The sequence below is a fragment of the Musca autumnalis genome, unplaced genomic scaffold (assembly GCF_047663935.1).
Source record: "Musca autumnalis isolate F117 unplaced genomic scaffold, ASM4766393v1 scaffold_3, whole genome shotgun sequence".
Lineage (NCBI taxonomy): Eukaryota > Metazoa > Arthropoda > Insecta > Diptera > Muscidae > Musca > Musca autumnalis.
Genome location: NW_027411866.1, coordinates 194739406 through 194757239, shown reverse-complemented (window position 1 = coordinate 194757239; position 17834 = coordinate 194739406). Strand labels below are relative to the sequence as shown.

General features: G+C 34.5%; 1 protein-coding gene across 19 annotated transcripts in view; it reads left to right on the top strand.

The window, feature by feature from the left end:
- Positions 1 to 17834, top strand: part of Fur2 (furin-like protease 2) — a 719646-nt gene that overhangs the window by 531162 nt on the left and 170650 nt on the right. For all 19 annotated transcript variants that reach the window (XM_073976168.1, XM_073976161.1, XM_073976169.1 and 16 more), the window contains one exon: positions 4896 to 6699. In XM_073976168.1, the coding sequence (XP_073832269.1) occupies positions 5455 to 6699 (1245 nt within the window). In that variant the 5' untranslated portion in view covers positions 4896 to 5454. The remainder of the gene's footprint in view (positions 1 to 4895; positions 6700 to 17834) is intronic.

Sequence of the window (17834 nt, the reverse complement as noted above, 5' to 3'; positions counted from 1 at the left end):
GAAAATAAAACTACAAGTTCCGTGAAGCAGGAAATTGCAAGCTTGGTGATGTTAAATCAAAATGTTAAAAAAGAAAGCAATTAAATTATGTTTATTTATTTATTTATTTATTTAAAATATTTATTATAATAACAAATTATAATAAAATTATAGTAATAAAGCACTAGCAACACAGGCTATCGGCTTCATAAATTATGTATTTATAACTAAGTACAGAAATCGTATGTCAAAATAAAAAAATACATCTTCGATTTAGAAATTTTATTGAACACGTTTTTTTTATAAAGTGGCGTATTAGTAACGACATCGCTCATACATACCATATGACCTTACATTCAAGTAATTCAAATTCTCCAATGTGTTTTGCCTTATTTTTCTTTCATTTGCTACTGAACCGTTTTATACCTCAATTTTATTATAGAGTATCGTTTTTTCGTGTGTAACGTTATGATTATTTCAATCACTACATATAACGGATATTGTAACGCAATTAGGATTAACTTAACCCAGGTAGACGTCATTTTATTCCTGATACAATTTGTAGCCAATAACTTAAATTCGTTTATAATGCGATACTGGCCCCCTGTTTTTGTAAAAAAATTTATTCTTTTCACACGAGTTGTCAAATTTTGTAGATCGATTTACTCGCCTTAGCGCAAATGTAGAGTGCTAATTTTTAAATGAGGAATCCTTATCTATATATGGAACGCGTCTGTATGTCATATTGGGTCTGAGCTACTGATGCCTAAATTATAACGAATATAGACGAACGAACAAAAATTAGTTACAAAAACAGGGGGTTACACTTCTTTATTGACTTTATTACACTTATTCGAACACGACATTACTTAACTAAGCACATAGCTTAACCCTACTACGCACACTGCTTGCTTGGGAATTTTTTAAAAATATTTTTATGAGCTCGAGGATTATTTAAAAATATTTTTATAAGCTCGTTGGTTTTTTAAAACCTTTTTATGAGCTCGTGGATTTTTAAAAAAAAATCTATAAGCTTACGGATTTTTTTAAAAATATTTTTATGATCTTCTGGATTTTTTAAAAATATTTGTATGATCTTCTGGATTTTGTAAAAAAATTTTATGAGCTCGTCGATTTTTTAAAAATATTTTTATGAGCTCGTGGATTATTTAAAATATGTTTATGAGCTTGTGAATTTTTTTAAAATTATTTTTATGAGCTCGTGGATTTTTTATAAGTATTTTTTATGAGCTCGTGGATTTTTTAAAAATATTTATATGAGCTTGTGGATTTTTTACAAATATTTTTATGAGCTCGTGGATTTTTTTGAAAATATATTTATGCGCTCGTGGATTTTTTTTTAAAATATTTTTATGAGCTCGTGGATTTTTTGAAAATAATTTTATGAGCTCGTGGATTTTTTTTGAAAATAATTTTATGAGCTCGTGGATTTTTTTTTTTATATTGATAGATTTATGAGCTCGTGGATTTTTTGAAAATATTTTTATGAGCTCGTGGATTTTTTATTTAAAAATACGTTTACAAGCTCGTGGATTTTTTAAAAATAATTTTATGAGTCCGTGGATTTTTTAAAAATATTTTTATGAGCTCGTTGATTTTTTAAAAATATTTTTATAAGCTCGTGGATTTTTTAAAAAATATATTCATGAGTTCGTGGTTTTTTTAAAAATATTTTGTGTGTGCTCGTCGATTATTTAAAAATATATTTGTGAGATCGTTTTTAAAAATACTTTTATGAGCTATAGGGTTATTTAAAAATACGTTTATGAGCTCGTGAATTTTTTAAAAATATTTATAAGAACTTGTGGAGATCGTTTTTAAAAAAAAATGTTTAAGACCTCGTGGATTTTTTAAAAATATTTTTATAAGCTCGTGGTTTTTTAAAAATTATTTTTCTGAGCTCGTGTATTTTTTAAAAAAATTTTGTGAGCTCATGGATTTTTTAAAAATACTTTTAAGAGCTCGTGGATTTTTTAAAAATAGTTGTGTGAGATATAGATATACAAGCTCGTGGAGTTTTTAAAAATATTATTATGAGCTCGTGAATTTAAAAAAAAATATTTTTATCAGCTCGTGGATTTTTTAAAAATATATTTATGAGTTCTTGAATTTTTTAAAAATATTTTTTGATGAGATCGTAGGTTTTTTAAAAATATTTTTATGAACTCGTGGGTTTTTTAAAAATATTTTTGTGAACTCGTGGATTTTTTAAAAATATTTTTACGGGCTCGTGGATTATTTAAAAATATTTTTTGATGAGCTTGTGGGTTATTTAAAAATATTTTTATATGCTCGTGGATTTCTTAAAAAGGTTTTTATAAGCTTGTCGATTTTTTAAAAATAATTCTATGAGCTCGTGATTTTTTAAAAAATATTTTTTATGAGCTCGTGATTTTTTAAAAAAATATTTTTTATGAACTAGTGGATTTTTTAAAAAAAATTTGTGAGCTCGTGGATTTTTTAAAAATATTTTTATGAGCTCGTGAATTTTTAAAAAATATATTTATGAGCTCGTGGATTTTTTAAAAATATTTTTATGAGCTCGTGGAATTTTTAAAAATATTGGTATAACCTCTCGGAATTTTTAAAAATATTTTTATGAGCTCGTTGATTTTTAAAAATATTTTTATGAGCTCGTGGATTTTTTAAAAATATTGGTATAAGCTCTCGGAATTTTTTAAAAATATTTTTATGAGCTCGTGGATTATTTAAAAATATTTGTATAAGCTCTCGGAATTTTTGAAAATTATTTTTATGAGCACTTGGATTTTTTTAAAAAAATGTTATTCGAGTTATGAAATTTTGTAAATGTTATTTTTCAAAGTCGTGGAATTTTATAAAAAAAAATTTATGAGCTCGTAGATTTTTATACCCTACACCACATTGTGGTAAGGGGTATAATTCCTTTGAGCATTTGTACGTAACATGCACAAGTAAATGAGATAGCCCCACAGCCAGCGTTGCCGACAGTTTTTGGCCGTAAATCGTCAAAAAAATCGTAAAATCGTCAACGAAATTTAGAAAATCGTCAAAAATCGTCAACATGATAAAAAACTAGGTTTGGTTACCTTTTAGTGCGATTTTTTCGCTGATAGTTTTGTCAATGAGACTGACAACATAAAATATACAACCCACAGCAATAAATCTAACCCAATCTCACTTAAATACCGCTATAAAAACAGCTTTCAGCAGATGATAGTTTTCCCTGTGGTTATCGATTTGACAGTAATGCAGCATGGTTAAGCTGGGTACACATTGCCAGTTTTGAATGACAGTTTACTTCAAATACCGCTTGCTTGATAGTGTGATCGTCCATGTCTGTAAGTACACGTACATTTTGTTTGATGGACACTCGGAAATCGACAAAAACTGTCGTTAAAGAGGGCATCAGTAGGAAGTAGTTTATCTCGAAAAGGAAGATTTTCATCCATTAACAATGAAAATTTTCAGCTGATGTATATCGAAGATGAGGCAAAAACCTGTATTCCATATATGTGCCTAAATATAGCCAATCCATCTGGAAATTGCTATAAAATATCGGAAAAACTCATACAATTGAGGTTGGAACATTTCTTTCCTTAAAGTCTTTCGTGAAATTTTGGTTAAAATATAGCTATCGTCTTTTATTTCATGCAATTCTGGATTACGTGAAAAATCGTCATTTTGCACCATTAAATCGTCAAATCGTCATTTTTGAAATTTTGGTCAAAAAATCGTCAAAATGACGATAAATCGTCAAATTCGGCAACACTGCCCACAGCTCTTTTTGGGGATATATATAGAATCACTTTCTGAGTCGATTTATGCATGTCCGTCCGTCTGTCCGTGTGTTTTTGTGATCAAACTATAGGACGCCGATTCTGCTCAACATTGGGGAATATCATTTTTTAGCCATAGGAACAACGCTATTGCTTTTGGTGAAAATCGGTTCAGATTTGGATATAGCTTTCATATATATTTTCGCCCGATTTGAGGTATTTAGTGAACCATAAACGCAAATTTTACCCAATTTGGATGAAATTTGGAAAATGTCATCGAATTCAAACTAGAAATAAATGTGCATAATTATACTTAAATCGGTTCCGATTTGGATATATCTCCCGAATATATGTTCGCCCGATTTCATGTATTTGGTGCAGCAAACACCTAAATTCTGCCCAATCTTAATGAAATTTGGAATATGTCACTGAATTCAAACTAGAATTAAATGTGCCAAATTATACTTAAATCGGTTCGGATTTGGATATAGCTCCCAAACACCAAACACCTAAAGTCTGCCCAATATTACTGGACTTCTAGGTCTTAAGCTACATTGATAAATAAATTTCCCGCAGGCTTTCGTCATTGACATAATATACCCAATACTATTTACGTTTTTAACGATAAAGAAAAAACTTATGCCTCGATAAATAGCACAATGTGTTGCTTGTTTCCGATTTTAATTGATTTTTTCAGTTATTATAACATAACTATGGATCCTGCAAATTTTTAGGCGTTAATATTGGAATTATGCAGCGCATTGTTTGGTTACCGACAAAAGTCGGTAAAATTAAAACGAAAAATTATTAATAAAAATACTATTATAACTTGACGACGCTTTTGCTACCGCTAGGCTATACATTTATTTTGGTCGCTACCTTATCGAATAAATTCGTTAATTGCCTATTAAATAAGCATTTTAATTCTACCGATTTTTGTCGATAACAAAAAAATAATGAGTTAAAGTATACCACCACAGGGCGTATAAATAGCGACATTATTCATACGTCACCTGTGACCGCATCCATATTTTTATTCTAGGCACAAATGTTTCTCTCTATTTATTTAACAGTTTTTTTTTGCTTTGTATGAACATTTTAAATAATTCCCTTTTTTCTTTTTCTATATCTTTTCAGCAAAATGATCGTTTAACTCAAACAAATATCAACAAAATAAAAAAAAATAAATTCAAGTAGCAATATAAATACATCTCCATATAAATAAATATATTGCCATCATTTTGTTATTTTTTGTGGAAAATTGTTTTATCAATAAACCGTACGCATGTTGTCGCCAATGCCCGCAACAACATTCAGAACATTTTTAACTACGTATATAACTATATCAACCACATCAACAACAACAAGTATAACCAGAAAATCCATACATATGCATTTTAATCAAAATCCTTTTAAATTTGATTAAAACTCCAAACTCAAATTTCTCCCTCCCCTCCACAATTCTTCTACGTACAGAGTCAACAGGGACTTTAGTTGCTCGGCGCTCTACTTAGCACAGCAACTTTTTCGGTGTGTGTGATTGCGAAATTGGTTTTGTACTTCTGGAACGTGTTTCTATCTAGCTGTCGCACACTCTCACCCAACCAACCACACCCTCTCTATATCCTTCTTAGACACAAAGCCAACAAAAACAACAACACGTCCACCATAACTTATCCCAGAAATCTATCCAACTATGAATTTATATCATAATCCAAACAACGATGATGAATGTGACAATTCAATATCATCTCAATGTGAAATCAACACCAAAAATGTCACTTCCACCACCAACTGCTGTGGCACAATTCCCTCATACATTTGGCAATGTGAAAAGAAATTGACAACAGCAACAAATGTGAATTTTCAAAATGGCAAACTATCATCATCGTCACAGAGTGAGGCGTTGAAACTACAAGCCAACAATGGTAGTGTGAGTGGTGGGGACACGTCATCATCAATAACACAGGAAGATGGTTTAGCAACATACTTAGTATATAATGGCAATGGTGATGATGCTGCTGCTGCAGATGCTGTTGCTTCGACATTTTGTCGAAAATTGTATCACAGTAATACCTGCCCGGAAGAAACAAAATTGCTTGTGAATACAGCAGCTACAACAGTAACAACATCATATTTCCATCAAACCCAAAAGTGGCGCGAAAGACCCCGGGGGCGATATCCAACCATGACCAGTAAGAAGAGCAACAAAAGCAGCAGCAGCAGCCGCAGCAGCATCTGTAGCCCAACGAAACCAGTGATATGGAATCTATTCAATTTTGGCAAAATGCATCACAGCCACCACTTGCATCATCGACAACATCATCGCACAACAACACTAACACAATTGTGTAAATATTTCCTAGTGATGTTAGTTATATTACCCAGCGTATTGGCTGTACCTAGCCTTGAGCTAAACCACCAACACCCACAACAGCAACCTAATGCATTGCCTTTAAATGAAGGGAAAGCTGTCAAGACCAACAATGCAGCCACCTCAACCACCACCTCCACCACCGTAAATAAAGGAACAACAACGACAGCAGGAGTAGCAACAGCAATTAGTCAACATGTAAATAGTAGCAATAATTACCACAATAGTAACAGCAACAACAACAACAACGACCTGTACATAACCTCAAATGATATGAATGCTACCAATTCGGCTGTTAAGATAATCCTAAATGATTATAGCGATGCCTTTTCACAAATTATCAATAATGAAAGCGAACAAGAGCAACAACAACAGCTGTCGAATTCCACAAGTCCTCGTGATGATAATTTATTACAATTTCATGACGATTTGTTGGATAGTTTCCGTGGTACACACAGTCTACCCCGCCAACCAATGTATACGAATGAATTTGCTGTGCATATTCCCGCTGGACCAGAAATGGCTGATATAATTGCAGATAAATATGGTTTTACCAATATGGGTCAGGTAAGTTGAAAAAAAAATATTCTCTTTGTTTTCTATAAATTTGAAAATGATTTAAAATAAACATTTGAAAATGATGTTTAAATTAAGTTAGAAATATGTTGTAAAAATGTCTTCAAAAGTTTTATAAATAAGAGAATATGGGGCGTATAAGTATTGTCATCAGTCATACAATACCCATTCCCACTACATGAACATTCTTTAAAGAATGCTTATGTGAAGCAGAGTTGCCGAAGTACCGAAACAAGAAGACAATTAAATTCAGATGCTAGACATTTAAATCCAACGCATTGGTTTGACTCAATGCCCTCGCTCATATTCCAAGGGAAAATTCTCAATTTATACTACCTAAAGAAAATATTGGACGAGTTTAAATTTTTATTTTTCTTTCAACAGAATTTTTGGGCAAGTTGTATCGCTGTTTTGTTGGTTGTAATTTCTGTTTGACGAGTTTTGGCTTTGTTGTTAAACTGCTTACTTAGTCCAAAGTAGCAACTGTTGATGGGTGCAAACGTAATGTACCCAGCATACTTAATTGGAAGTATTGAAATGTAGACTAGTTCTTTTACGGCATGTTTTGATGCAGTTCTAACGCAGTAGTGAAAAAAGTCACTTCATTCCCCACATTTTAGGCCCGAATGCGCCTATGAATGACATATATTTCTCACATTTTAACTGCCTCCGGATGCAGTTCAATCAGAGTTTTAAAAATGCACTTCAATTCCCTACATTTTAACCGCATTCGAATGCAATCCAATGATTGACATCCATTTTTCACATATAAGTAGCATCCGGCATGAGGAGGCATCATGAGGAGGCAAATATATTTCCAGTGCGGCGACACAACCACCTGCTTTCGTTGCAGTACTTGCTTGGGTGTTACCGTTCGAGCCATCCCAATCACAATATGGTGGATAGGCACCGCCCATGCAGGTAGGTCAAGGAGAATCCTCATGATCTAGAAGAAGAGGTCCAGCGTTACAAGGGAACACCTCCAGATCAACAAGCATATCACCCCCATCCATCGCAGCTGAGAAGCGTCAGCTGCCACGAAAAAAAGAGTAGTTTTGGCTCAACTACGAGCGGGATGGTGCAGCCGTCTGAATTACTATTTGGCAAGGATTGACGGCACTGCGCAAAACATCTGCTCACATGCGACACAGGTCCGCACAACACCTTTTCCACTTTCCCGCCAAACCTACTCAACTTCCAAATCACTTGTCCATATGATTTAACTGAATCTTTGAAGCAAACTTTTTGCTGGGTAGTAGTAAGCAAACCCGCCTTTCACACTGAATGTCCACCACCAACACACCCGTCTCAGACATATTAGAGTGGATTAAGCTGTCCGTCTGGCTGGTGAGCACGATAATTCTCGAAACCGACTTTTTCCAAACTATTCAAGGAACTCCCATTTATTTTAGCAGATCTCTTTTCATCTGAAAAGGTACATTTGATCTACACTCCGTAATTATACCTTCAGCATTTATGCTAACGAGGGTATATGCACTTTCATACGGTCCTCATCGAAATAAGTGTTTTAGACCCAAGTATGTTTGGACGAAATCCGTTTCAGACAATTTGGAGTTGATTTAGCCATGTCCATGTCCGTCTGTCTGTCTAGCTGGCTGGAGCGCAAGATAACTCTCGAGCGGATCAACCGATTCGATCCAAAATTTTGTACAAACTTGGTTTAAGTTCGAATATGGGTTATATCGGTTCACTCCTTCCGGTATTTCCCCCACAAAAGTTCAAAAATGTTCGGAAAATTTGTGCGCACGATAATTCTTAAAGGGAGTAACCGATTTGGTCCATCCTTGCACATTGAGAAGTTTCCACCAGAATTAGATGAGGTTCCCACACAAAGTTTCAGAAGAGTTCTGTTTAGGACCTGCTCTCTAATCGCTTTGATTTTTGTTGTAACAACTTGAATTCACTGCGCACCATACGATGGTACAAATTTCATCAGGGGCATGTCCATACTTCCTGAAAAAATAGTCCGAAAGGTTTAAAAAACCCCTATGGCTCCACGTGTAGTGGTTGGAGAGCACAATAACTCTCGAACGGATCTGCCGACTCGGTCCAAAATTTGGCCTTCGTAATATTTTGTCCAAACTTAGTTTAAGTTCGAAATCCACTTTCACTCTCTTAGGTACCTCCCCCACAAAAGTTCAAAATTTTTCTGTAAATTGGTGTGAACGATAACTCTCGAAACGAGCGATCGATTTGGTCCAAACATTGCACATCGTATTATTCCTTCCAGATTTAGATCGGGTTCGAATATGGACTATATCGATCCACTCCTTTGGGTACCTCCCAAACAAATTTCGGATAAAGTGAAGTTTAAGATCTCCTCTCGGATCGTTTTGAAATTTCTATCAGTAAGTTGTCCTTGCGGCTCCCTTTACAACGAAACAATTATTTTCCTGCGCAAGTCCATATGTCCTGAGATATTGGCCTAAAAGCTCCAAAAACCCTGACGGCACCAGCAAAAATGACAAATCCGCAAGAAAATACTCGCAAGGAGTTTATGATTGGTGCAGACTTCGCACATCCTATTAATTCATGCAGTCTGCATCAGGTTGGAATATGAATTGTATCGGCTCACTCCTTCGGGTACCTCCCACACAAAATTCGGATAAAGTGAAGCTCCTCTCCCATTGTTTTGAATATTTTTTCAGTAGTTTGTTCTAGCGGCCTCATTTATAACGGTACATTTTTTCCGGAGTAAGTCAATACTTCCTGAGATAATGGCCCAAAAGCTCCGAAACCAAACCAAACAATTTCTTCCAAACTTTGTTTAATGTAATTTAATATTTCGAATCCTTTATGATGAAGTTTGATTACTAAAAATGTTTTATATATGTCAATGATTTGGTATAGCAAACTCGTGATACAAAATCAATATATTGTATACACGTCACAATTATTATGTTTTTTTTTTTTGTCAGTGGCTGAGGGTTTATCTCCGTCAGCACAGCTGACTGAAACTATCCTACTTGTTTTTTTCTTTAATTTCTCCAAAGATGTCAGGTAAACAAATTGAACTTTCTACGTTGCTCAAGCGGAATAATCGCCACATGGCCAGTTTCCCGAAGAAACTTCGAAATGCTTCTGCGAAAAAATTTCGTATATTGCTGTTTTGTTTCGGGCTCATACGCATTGATCCCTGATTCGACACCTGTGTCCATCTTATAAACGCCTTTTGAAGCACCTCGATAGTGCTTCTTTTTTCAAAATGACTATGCACCAAACGACATTAGATTTTTGAGCGATTTTCAAATTGTGCTGGATCCAATGAGAACAAAACTTTTTTATGGTTTGTGCAATATCGAAATTATGGTGGTGGAAGTAGTGCCCGATCTTGCCTTATCAGTTCACCCACGGCATCAATGTTCTTCGACGTTTTTGGACAACCTTCACAAACTTCGTCTTTGAGCGAGCGTTGGTCAAGATTGAATTCATTGAATCAGTTGTTAATAGTTCTTAAGGTTGGAGCTTCATCGATGCTTCAACGATCGATGCAATCTTGTCCTGAAAGTTGTGAAAAATTATCAGATAAAAATGTACACAACTAAACTCCATGTTTTGGCAAATTAATTTTTTCAATCCACTGTAAACAAAGCAACAGATGGTCGCACTTCAAACTGTACTGATTACGTATATGCTAAAAATGTCAAACTTTCCAATGGCAAAGTAAAATGGCACCTGGCAATACGAGCTCTTGCCTAGGTCAGAGACTTATCTAGTAGCACACGTATTTGGTATCCATAACATATACGCTACTCTCATGTTTTTTCATTCCCATTGTCATATATACACGGAGGAAAAAAGGCCTCTGTAACATATGTCCCAAACATGTTTTGCAGCAAAGATATATTTGTTTGCAATCAGTCCCAATCATAACATATGTTTGTTTCCTGCAAAAAAAATATATGTTTGGGTGCAAACAAATACAAACCCAAAAGCCACAAAAAAACAAACACATACACCAGTGTGCTCTTACTAAGAGCAAGGGAGTGTAAATTTCAATATAAAACACATTGAAATGTATGCTCACTTGCTCTCAGTAAGCGCTCACTGGCTATATCTATCGTATACACACATTTATAAATGGTGGTGGTTTATTGAAAGGCATAGAAATGCCTAACACAAAACCAACAACAGACACATAGGTACATAAAAAATTCCAAAAAAATACATAACAGACTTTAATAAAAAAACTGAATGAAATAATTTATAAAAAGTCACACATTCACACACAAAGAAAAACTTACATAGAAACACCGTATCAGTATCACCTAAACTACTGGGAGTTGAACCAAGTAACCGTTTGCAAAAATATTCCAAATAAAGATCTCAGCAATTCTTGAGAACATTCTGAAACTCTAAAATGTTTACTTCATGTTGTTTCAGCGGTATTTTGCATCATATCTTTTACAACACGTATTTCAAACACAGTTTACACTAACAGTTAATTCTCCCATTTCGGATCTCACCGCATTATTGACGTATTTATTAAATGGTCGTTGAAAATTATACTGAAAACTACGTGATAGAGGCATTTTACAACATGGCATTCCAGCGAATAATTTTCCAAAAGAAAACATTAAGAAAAAAATATAGGTTTTTGAGACATGTAGCGAAATATACAAAAATTACGGAAATTTTCGATATTTAAGTTTGAGGCAATAAATGTAGTTTTTCGAGTTCATTATTTCTCCAAATATTTTATTCGGTCCCTTATCTACAAATTCGCGTCAGAGGTCAGAAGAAGATTCGCATTAGTTTCAGAGATATAGCCCCGAAAAGCTTTAAACAGGCAATATTTAACCATGTTTAGATGGGGCCATAAAATCCAACAAACAACAAAATCCAACTAATGTTTTTGTCGTTTAGGTTTGTACTTTCCAGTGCTATATAATGTAATAAATAGGTATATCCATATATATATACATATGTATGTATGTGTATGCAAAATTTATTGATGTAATTACCAATATTAAATGCGATTTCTTCCTTGTCAAATAAAATATTTCCATTCACCTTTCTGATTCAATTATAAAATGTCCAATTATAAAATGCATTGGGCGTTTAATTTTAATGTTTAAAACAAAAACACTGATTTATTCACTCACTTTACCGTCTTCACTAAACGATTGAATTTAGAAAACTGAAGAAAAAAGAACAACGTTTTTCTTTAGCCTCCGAAACACACGTGTTTGGCCGCATACACACCACCAAAGCGTCTGCGTCTCCTATTACACCATACACACTGCTCTTTATTATAAAACAGCATTCAGCAGCCGTAAGTGCCCTGTTGTTACTCTCTTTGTCAAAAATTCTCTCTCCACCCATAAAAGATATGTTCTAACATAAACAATATGTTGGTACCCAAACAAATAAAATTTAGATATGTTACAAAATGTTGCAAACATATATTTCTTTGGACACAAACAAATTATGTTTGCATCCAAGCATATATTTTTTGTAACCAGTCCCAAACAAATATTCGTTTAGATCCGAACATATTTCTAACATATATCCGTTTTTTGGAGGCTTTAGCAAAATCAGTGTCCTATCATTCGTTTTCCAACCATACTTTGGCATTTCAGCCACTATTGTTGTTGTATACAAATCCCCAATTCATAATTGTAAATACGTTTTGATAAATGTGTTATTAACTCGTAACAATTTTAACATTTAATGCCCCACATTAAAGTGTTTACTTTAAATATTATTTATTGCATATTTTTGGGTGTTACTTAATTCCATGTAATTAACCACACGTAAATATAACATTTATTCATATTTTCTCACACAATTAACAAATTAGCTTTTCTCCACTTTTATTCAATGTTCACACCCACATTCTGCATACGAAGCGGACTTACATTATAGGTGTGAAAACATATTAATTTCATGATGGTAATTTCGCATAGCTAAGATCAACGAAAAAAGGAAATTTATTAAAGGCTTTAGACGTGTAACAAACAAAGATTACAAATACATATTTTTCATGGACATGACAAAAAGGCCAGGCGGAAAAGGGTAACACACATTAATTTTAATAATTTGTGTATTTAAGGATTAAAATTTACAACTAACTTATTTTCACAGAAATAGCTTTAAAGCTTTAGAACCATAAAAACTGTATATATTTATTAGCTAATTGCCACTATCGATACGGCTCATTTATTAGGTATTGCCTTACCAGTGCTCTTAGTTAAAAGTCCGTTAACGTTGATTGCCTTGGAAATAAGAATTCCCTTTTTGAAGGCCATGAAAAACTAACATCACAAATTCATTTTAGCTTTATCATGTTTGATTATCGTGTGGTATTGTTTTGTTATATGTATTAGCCTCATGGAATACACCATTCATTCAGTTGTGAACAATCCCAGTTGGCGGCGGTGGTGGGTGTCTTGGGAAATATGATTTGTATAAAAATTCATTGGTCATTTATTTGATGATAAAAACAATAAAATTAATATGGATAAGGTTTTCATTGTTTTACTTTGCTTTTGTGCGTTTGTACATTTTTCCCAGTGAAGGTCGTTTCTAATATCCTTAATATGGGAGGGCCATTCCACATTCCTTATGTAGTTGAAACATATGCTCTATCAATAGCAATCTCCAAATTATGGATTTTTTGTTATTGTTATTAAAACGTAAATTCTGTGCGATTTTTGGCATAAACGAAAGGCGTTAAAATTTTTTTATGATTAATAAATATATTCCGTTCGGGAGTAACTGGGTGTTTGTACGGTAATATACTTACTTATTCGACATAAAGTCAACGGAGGCTTTTATTTTTATGACAACATTTTGTAGGTTTGCTATACAAGCTGTTATGAATTATATTGTTAGCATTACGAGCTTTTTTTGTTGGTGTTTTGGCTAAGCATGTTCATATTTTTTCTGTTTCATTTTTCTTTCGATTTTCAATGTCCTCAAGCCCTCTAAAGCATGCTAAGAACCTCCATGGCCATATAACATGCATACATACGCACATTCAGTCATTGTTTAATGATTCATTTGCTACTTACGCAAATGCTCGCAGTACATTTAAGCGATAAAAACTGTTTTAAGCCACAATAAATATTAGCTTAATTTTAGCAATATATCATCTAGCACTGCAAAACATGAAAATATTTACAGCACAAATGAGTTTCTTCTTGTCGTGACAATATAAATTAGTAATTTAGAAAAAAGAAATAATAAAGATTAGGCAAATGTAGAAAAACAATGACCACAAAAGTAATAATAATGCGGTAAAATATTCCCATTTTAAAGCCAATTTAGTAATAAAATATTACTAACAGCTTTTAGGGGTGTAAAACTGCTATACAAAAAATGTTATTTTGTTTTTTCAAAATAGTCTGGCTTAATCCCATTGTTGTTTTTTTAATATTTTACAACAACTAGTTTATTAGTGGAAAAGACTTGGCATTGTTCACCAAGGGGTAAGGCAGGGAATACTATAGTTTCGATTCTCGCCACAGAATCTCATCAGTTCCCTTGTTTTTTGTTTGTGGATATTCTCCACCGAAGATATTTTTCAATAACTTCTTCAACAAGAAACTTTTTATACCCAAACATCAATCGTCAGCTCGAAGTATAAAGGTGAAGAAAGAAAAAAGTTCAATGAGAAGTTTTTCTTTGGCAACCTCACACAACTTCGACGAAAGTGTCTGCGAAAACAATTCAAATCTTTTCCACTAGTATGTGTCGTCGAATTTCAACGAATGCACACACCAAAATTTGGTTGGTCTGCTTTACAGCAAAAACAACACACGTCGTGCCAGTGTCTTCAAGTAGAAACATTGTGGCGTTTTTATTGGGTTAGCGTTTGCAATTTTGTTTTTTCAAAATAGTCTGGCTTAATCCCATTGTTGTTGAGAATATCCACAAACAAAAAACAAGGGAACTGATGAGATTCTATGGCGAGAATCGAAACTATAGTATTCCCTGCCTTACCCCTTGGTAAACAATGCCAAGTCTTTTCCACTAATAAACTAGTTGTTTTAAAATATTAAAACAACAACAATGGGATTAAGCCAGACTATTTTGAAAAAACAAAATTGCAAACGCTATCCCAATAAAAACGCTACAATGTTTCAAGAAATGTTCTGTTACATTCGCAACGCCGACCAGTGTCAAGACCATGGTCAAAAATTGTCAGAATCTAGTACAGTCAAACTTCTCTATAACGACTTGCCTATAACTAGTACTTATCTATTATGAAGTTGTTTTATGACACAAGTGGAAGTTCTCACAGAAAATAGCCTCTCTATATAGTGATAATTCGTCGGTGCCCAAGTGCTACATTATAGAGAAGTTCGACTGTACAGACTTTGGAATACACATTTATTTTTTAGGAATTGATTAAAACAAGTAAGAAATTATCAGTCAGCTGAGCCGACAGAGATATACCCTCAGCCACGTACCCGAAGAAAAAAAGTGAACACAATACTTCTGTAGGTTTTTTAGCTGTTGGGAAAATTTTCCAGGATGGAAAGGATGAAAATTCAGAATGATCCAAGACGAGTGCATTTTTTCCAAACTTTGGGTAGGGTGTACCCGTAGGAGGGATCCGATGTGGTACATATTCGGACCTAATACAAATCTGTAGGAAATAATTATTTTTCTTTATTAGTCTATGGATATTTTCCTTAAAGACTATATAATTAAAAATGTTGTACTTAATTTTCTGAATTTAAATATATTACAGTTTAACTTTTCAATTTACAAAGTTTGAGCTAAATCGATTTTTCTTTTAAAGGGTTATTTTACACATTAGCCAGTTTAGGTGGTGCCGGTAGGATTTTCTGGACCTTTTTGGGTCATTATCACAGGAAGTATGGGCTTGTCCACGAAAAAAAATACAACGTCGTAACAGGGTCCGCAAGTGCAACCTGCTGCATCACAAATTAATAAGATCAGAGAGGAGTTGTTAAACTATACTTTTTCCAAATTTTGTGTGAGAGGTACCGAAATGAGTGAATGAGTGGACCGATATAGTCCATATTCGTCAAAAAATCGGAAATCTTCAATAAAATTTGGAAAATCGTCAAAAATCATCAACAGAGTCCAAAACTAGGTTTGGTTAGCAAAGTTTGACTAACTTCGAGTACTCCCTCCTAGAGTTATCATGCCCACAATCTTGGCGAAAAATGTTGAACCTTTGTGGGGGAGGTACCGGAAGGAGTGGACCGATATGGTCTATCTTCGAACTTAAACTAAATTTGGACAAAATATTGAAAGACCCAAAATTTGAGATATGTTGATCCGTTCGAGAGTTATCGTGCGCTCCAACTACGACACATGGTATTATATGGGTAGTTTGCAGTTTTCGTGCTGATTGCTGAGAAAGTATGGACTTGCTCCTGAAAAAAATTATATCGTCATAATGGGGGTAGTGAATATAAGTGGATGCAACAAAAATCAAAGCGATTCGACAGCAGGCCTTAAACTGCACTTAAGCAAAATTTTGTGTGGGAGGTAACTGAAAGAGTGGACCAATAGGGCCCATATTGGAACCTCATCTATGGCTGGTAGAAATGTCACGATGTGCAAAGTCTGGACTAATTCGGTTACTCCCTTCAAGAGTTATTGTGCGGACAATTTTTCCGAACATTTTTGAACTTTTGTGGGGGAGGTACCTGGAGTGGACCGATATGGCCCATCTTCGAACTTAAATCCAATCTGGACAAAATATTTCGATTACCAAAATTTGAACCGAATCGAAGATCCGTTCGAGAGTTATCGTGCGCACCAGCCAGCCAGACAGACAGTCGGACATTGCTAGATCGACTCAAAATTGTCTGAAACGGATATCGTACAAACATACTTTGGGTCTAACACCATTATTTCGATGAGGCACATTTTTGGTCGTATCTTTAGCCTAAAGGCTGAGGATATAAAAAAAGATTTCTTGTTGATACATCAAGTAGTTTTGTCTATCTGAGGTTTCCAAGGAATCTGTATTTTTCTCCAATTTCACCATGCTTAAACATTTTGATATTTCAGGTTAATGTGGTTCTTAAAGTGATTTTTGGTTTACTTTGGGTGTAGCAAACGTGCCTTTACTTTTGTTTGGAAGTAAATACTGATCATATGGTCCCAGCAAACCAATCGTACCGACATCGTAACGAAATCGGAACAAAATTCGGACGCTACGTCCGATGTCAGATCCGAAATCATAACAATATCTTAACGAAAGTTGTATGAAGGGGTTCGGAACGAAATCGGAAGAAAATCTTTGGGAAATTCGGAATTCGAATATTTTCCTCCGAATTTTCGTACATGTTTCTGAACGATTTTGGAAAAATCTCGTATGAAAATTTGAGATACCTTACGAATATTCGTAAAGGTTTCTAAAAGATTTTGGAATCATCCCAGCAAACCAAGTATAGGATGTCCGACACGTCTGAATAATTTCGCAAGTAAAATCGCTCAGATTTCGTTCCGATTTCTAAACGATTTTTCGGAGGGGAAATATTTCAGATTTTGTACAGATTTCGTTCCGATATCGGAGCATATGTCGTAATTCCCAAGGATTTTCTTCAGATTTCGTTCCAAAATCGTTACGAAATCGATCCGATTTCACTCCGGCATTTCGTTCCGAAATTATGTCAACAACTTCAAACAACTTTCATTAAGATATTGGTTTGCGGGGATGTCATATGAATATCGAAAGAAAAAAATTTTTCTCCGACATACCGACCTATCGCGTTGTATGTGGTCAACAAGGTTTCTTTATCTGCACCCCAAATGCTGCCGGTTAGGGACTTGAGGACCTTGTTCCTGCTTTTCAGTTTGTCGCAGATAGATATGGCATGTGCGCACGACTTGAACGAAGTGTCAAATGTGACCCCTACAATTTTGGGGCAGTTTATGGCCGGAATTCGACCAAACTGCGCTGTCCATGTGGTGAACAAAGTGGCTGTAGATTTTGTGGCGGAAATCTGCATATTCCTCGAGTGGAAAAAGCTGATAAGATCGGTTAAATAGGTGTTCAGTCTCTCACAGATGTCATCAGGGAAGGTACCTGACGCCAGGATCGTGCAATCATCTGCATACGTTACGATCTCGATGCCGTCTGGTGGGGGCGGAATATAGGAGAGGTAGAGGTT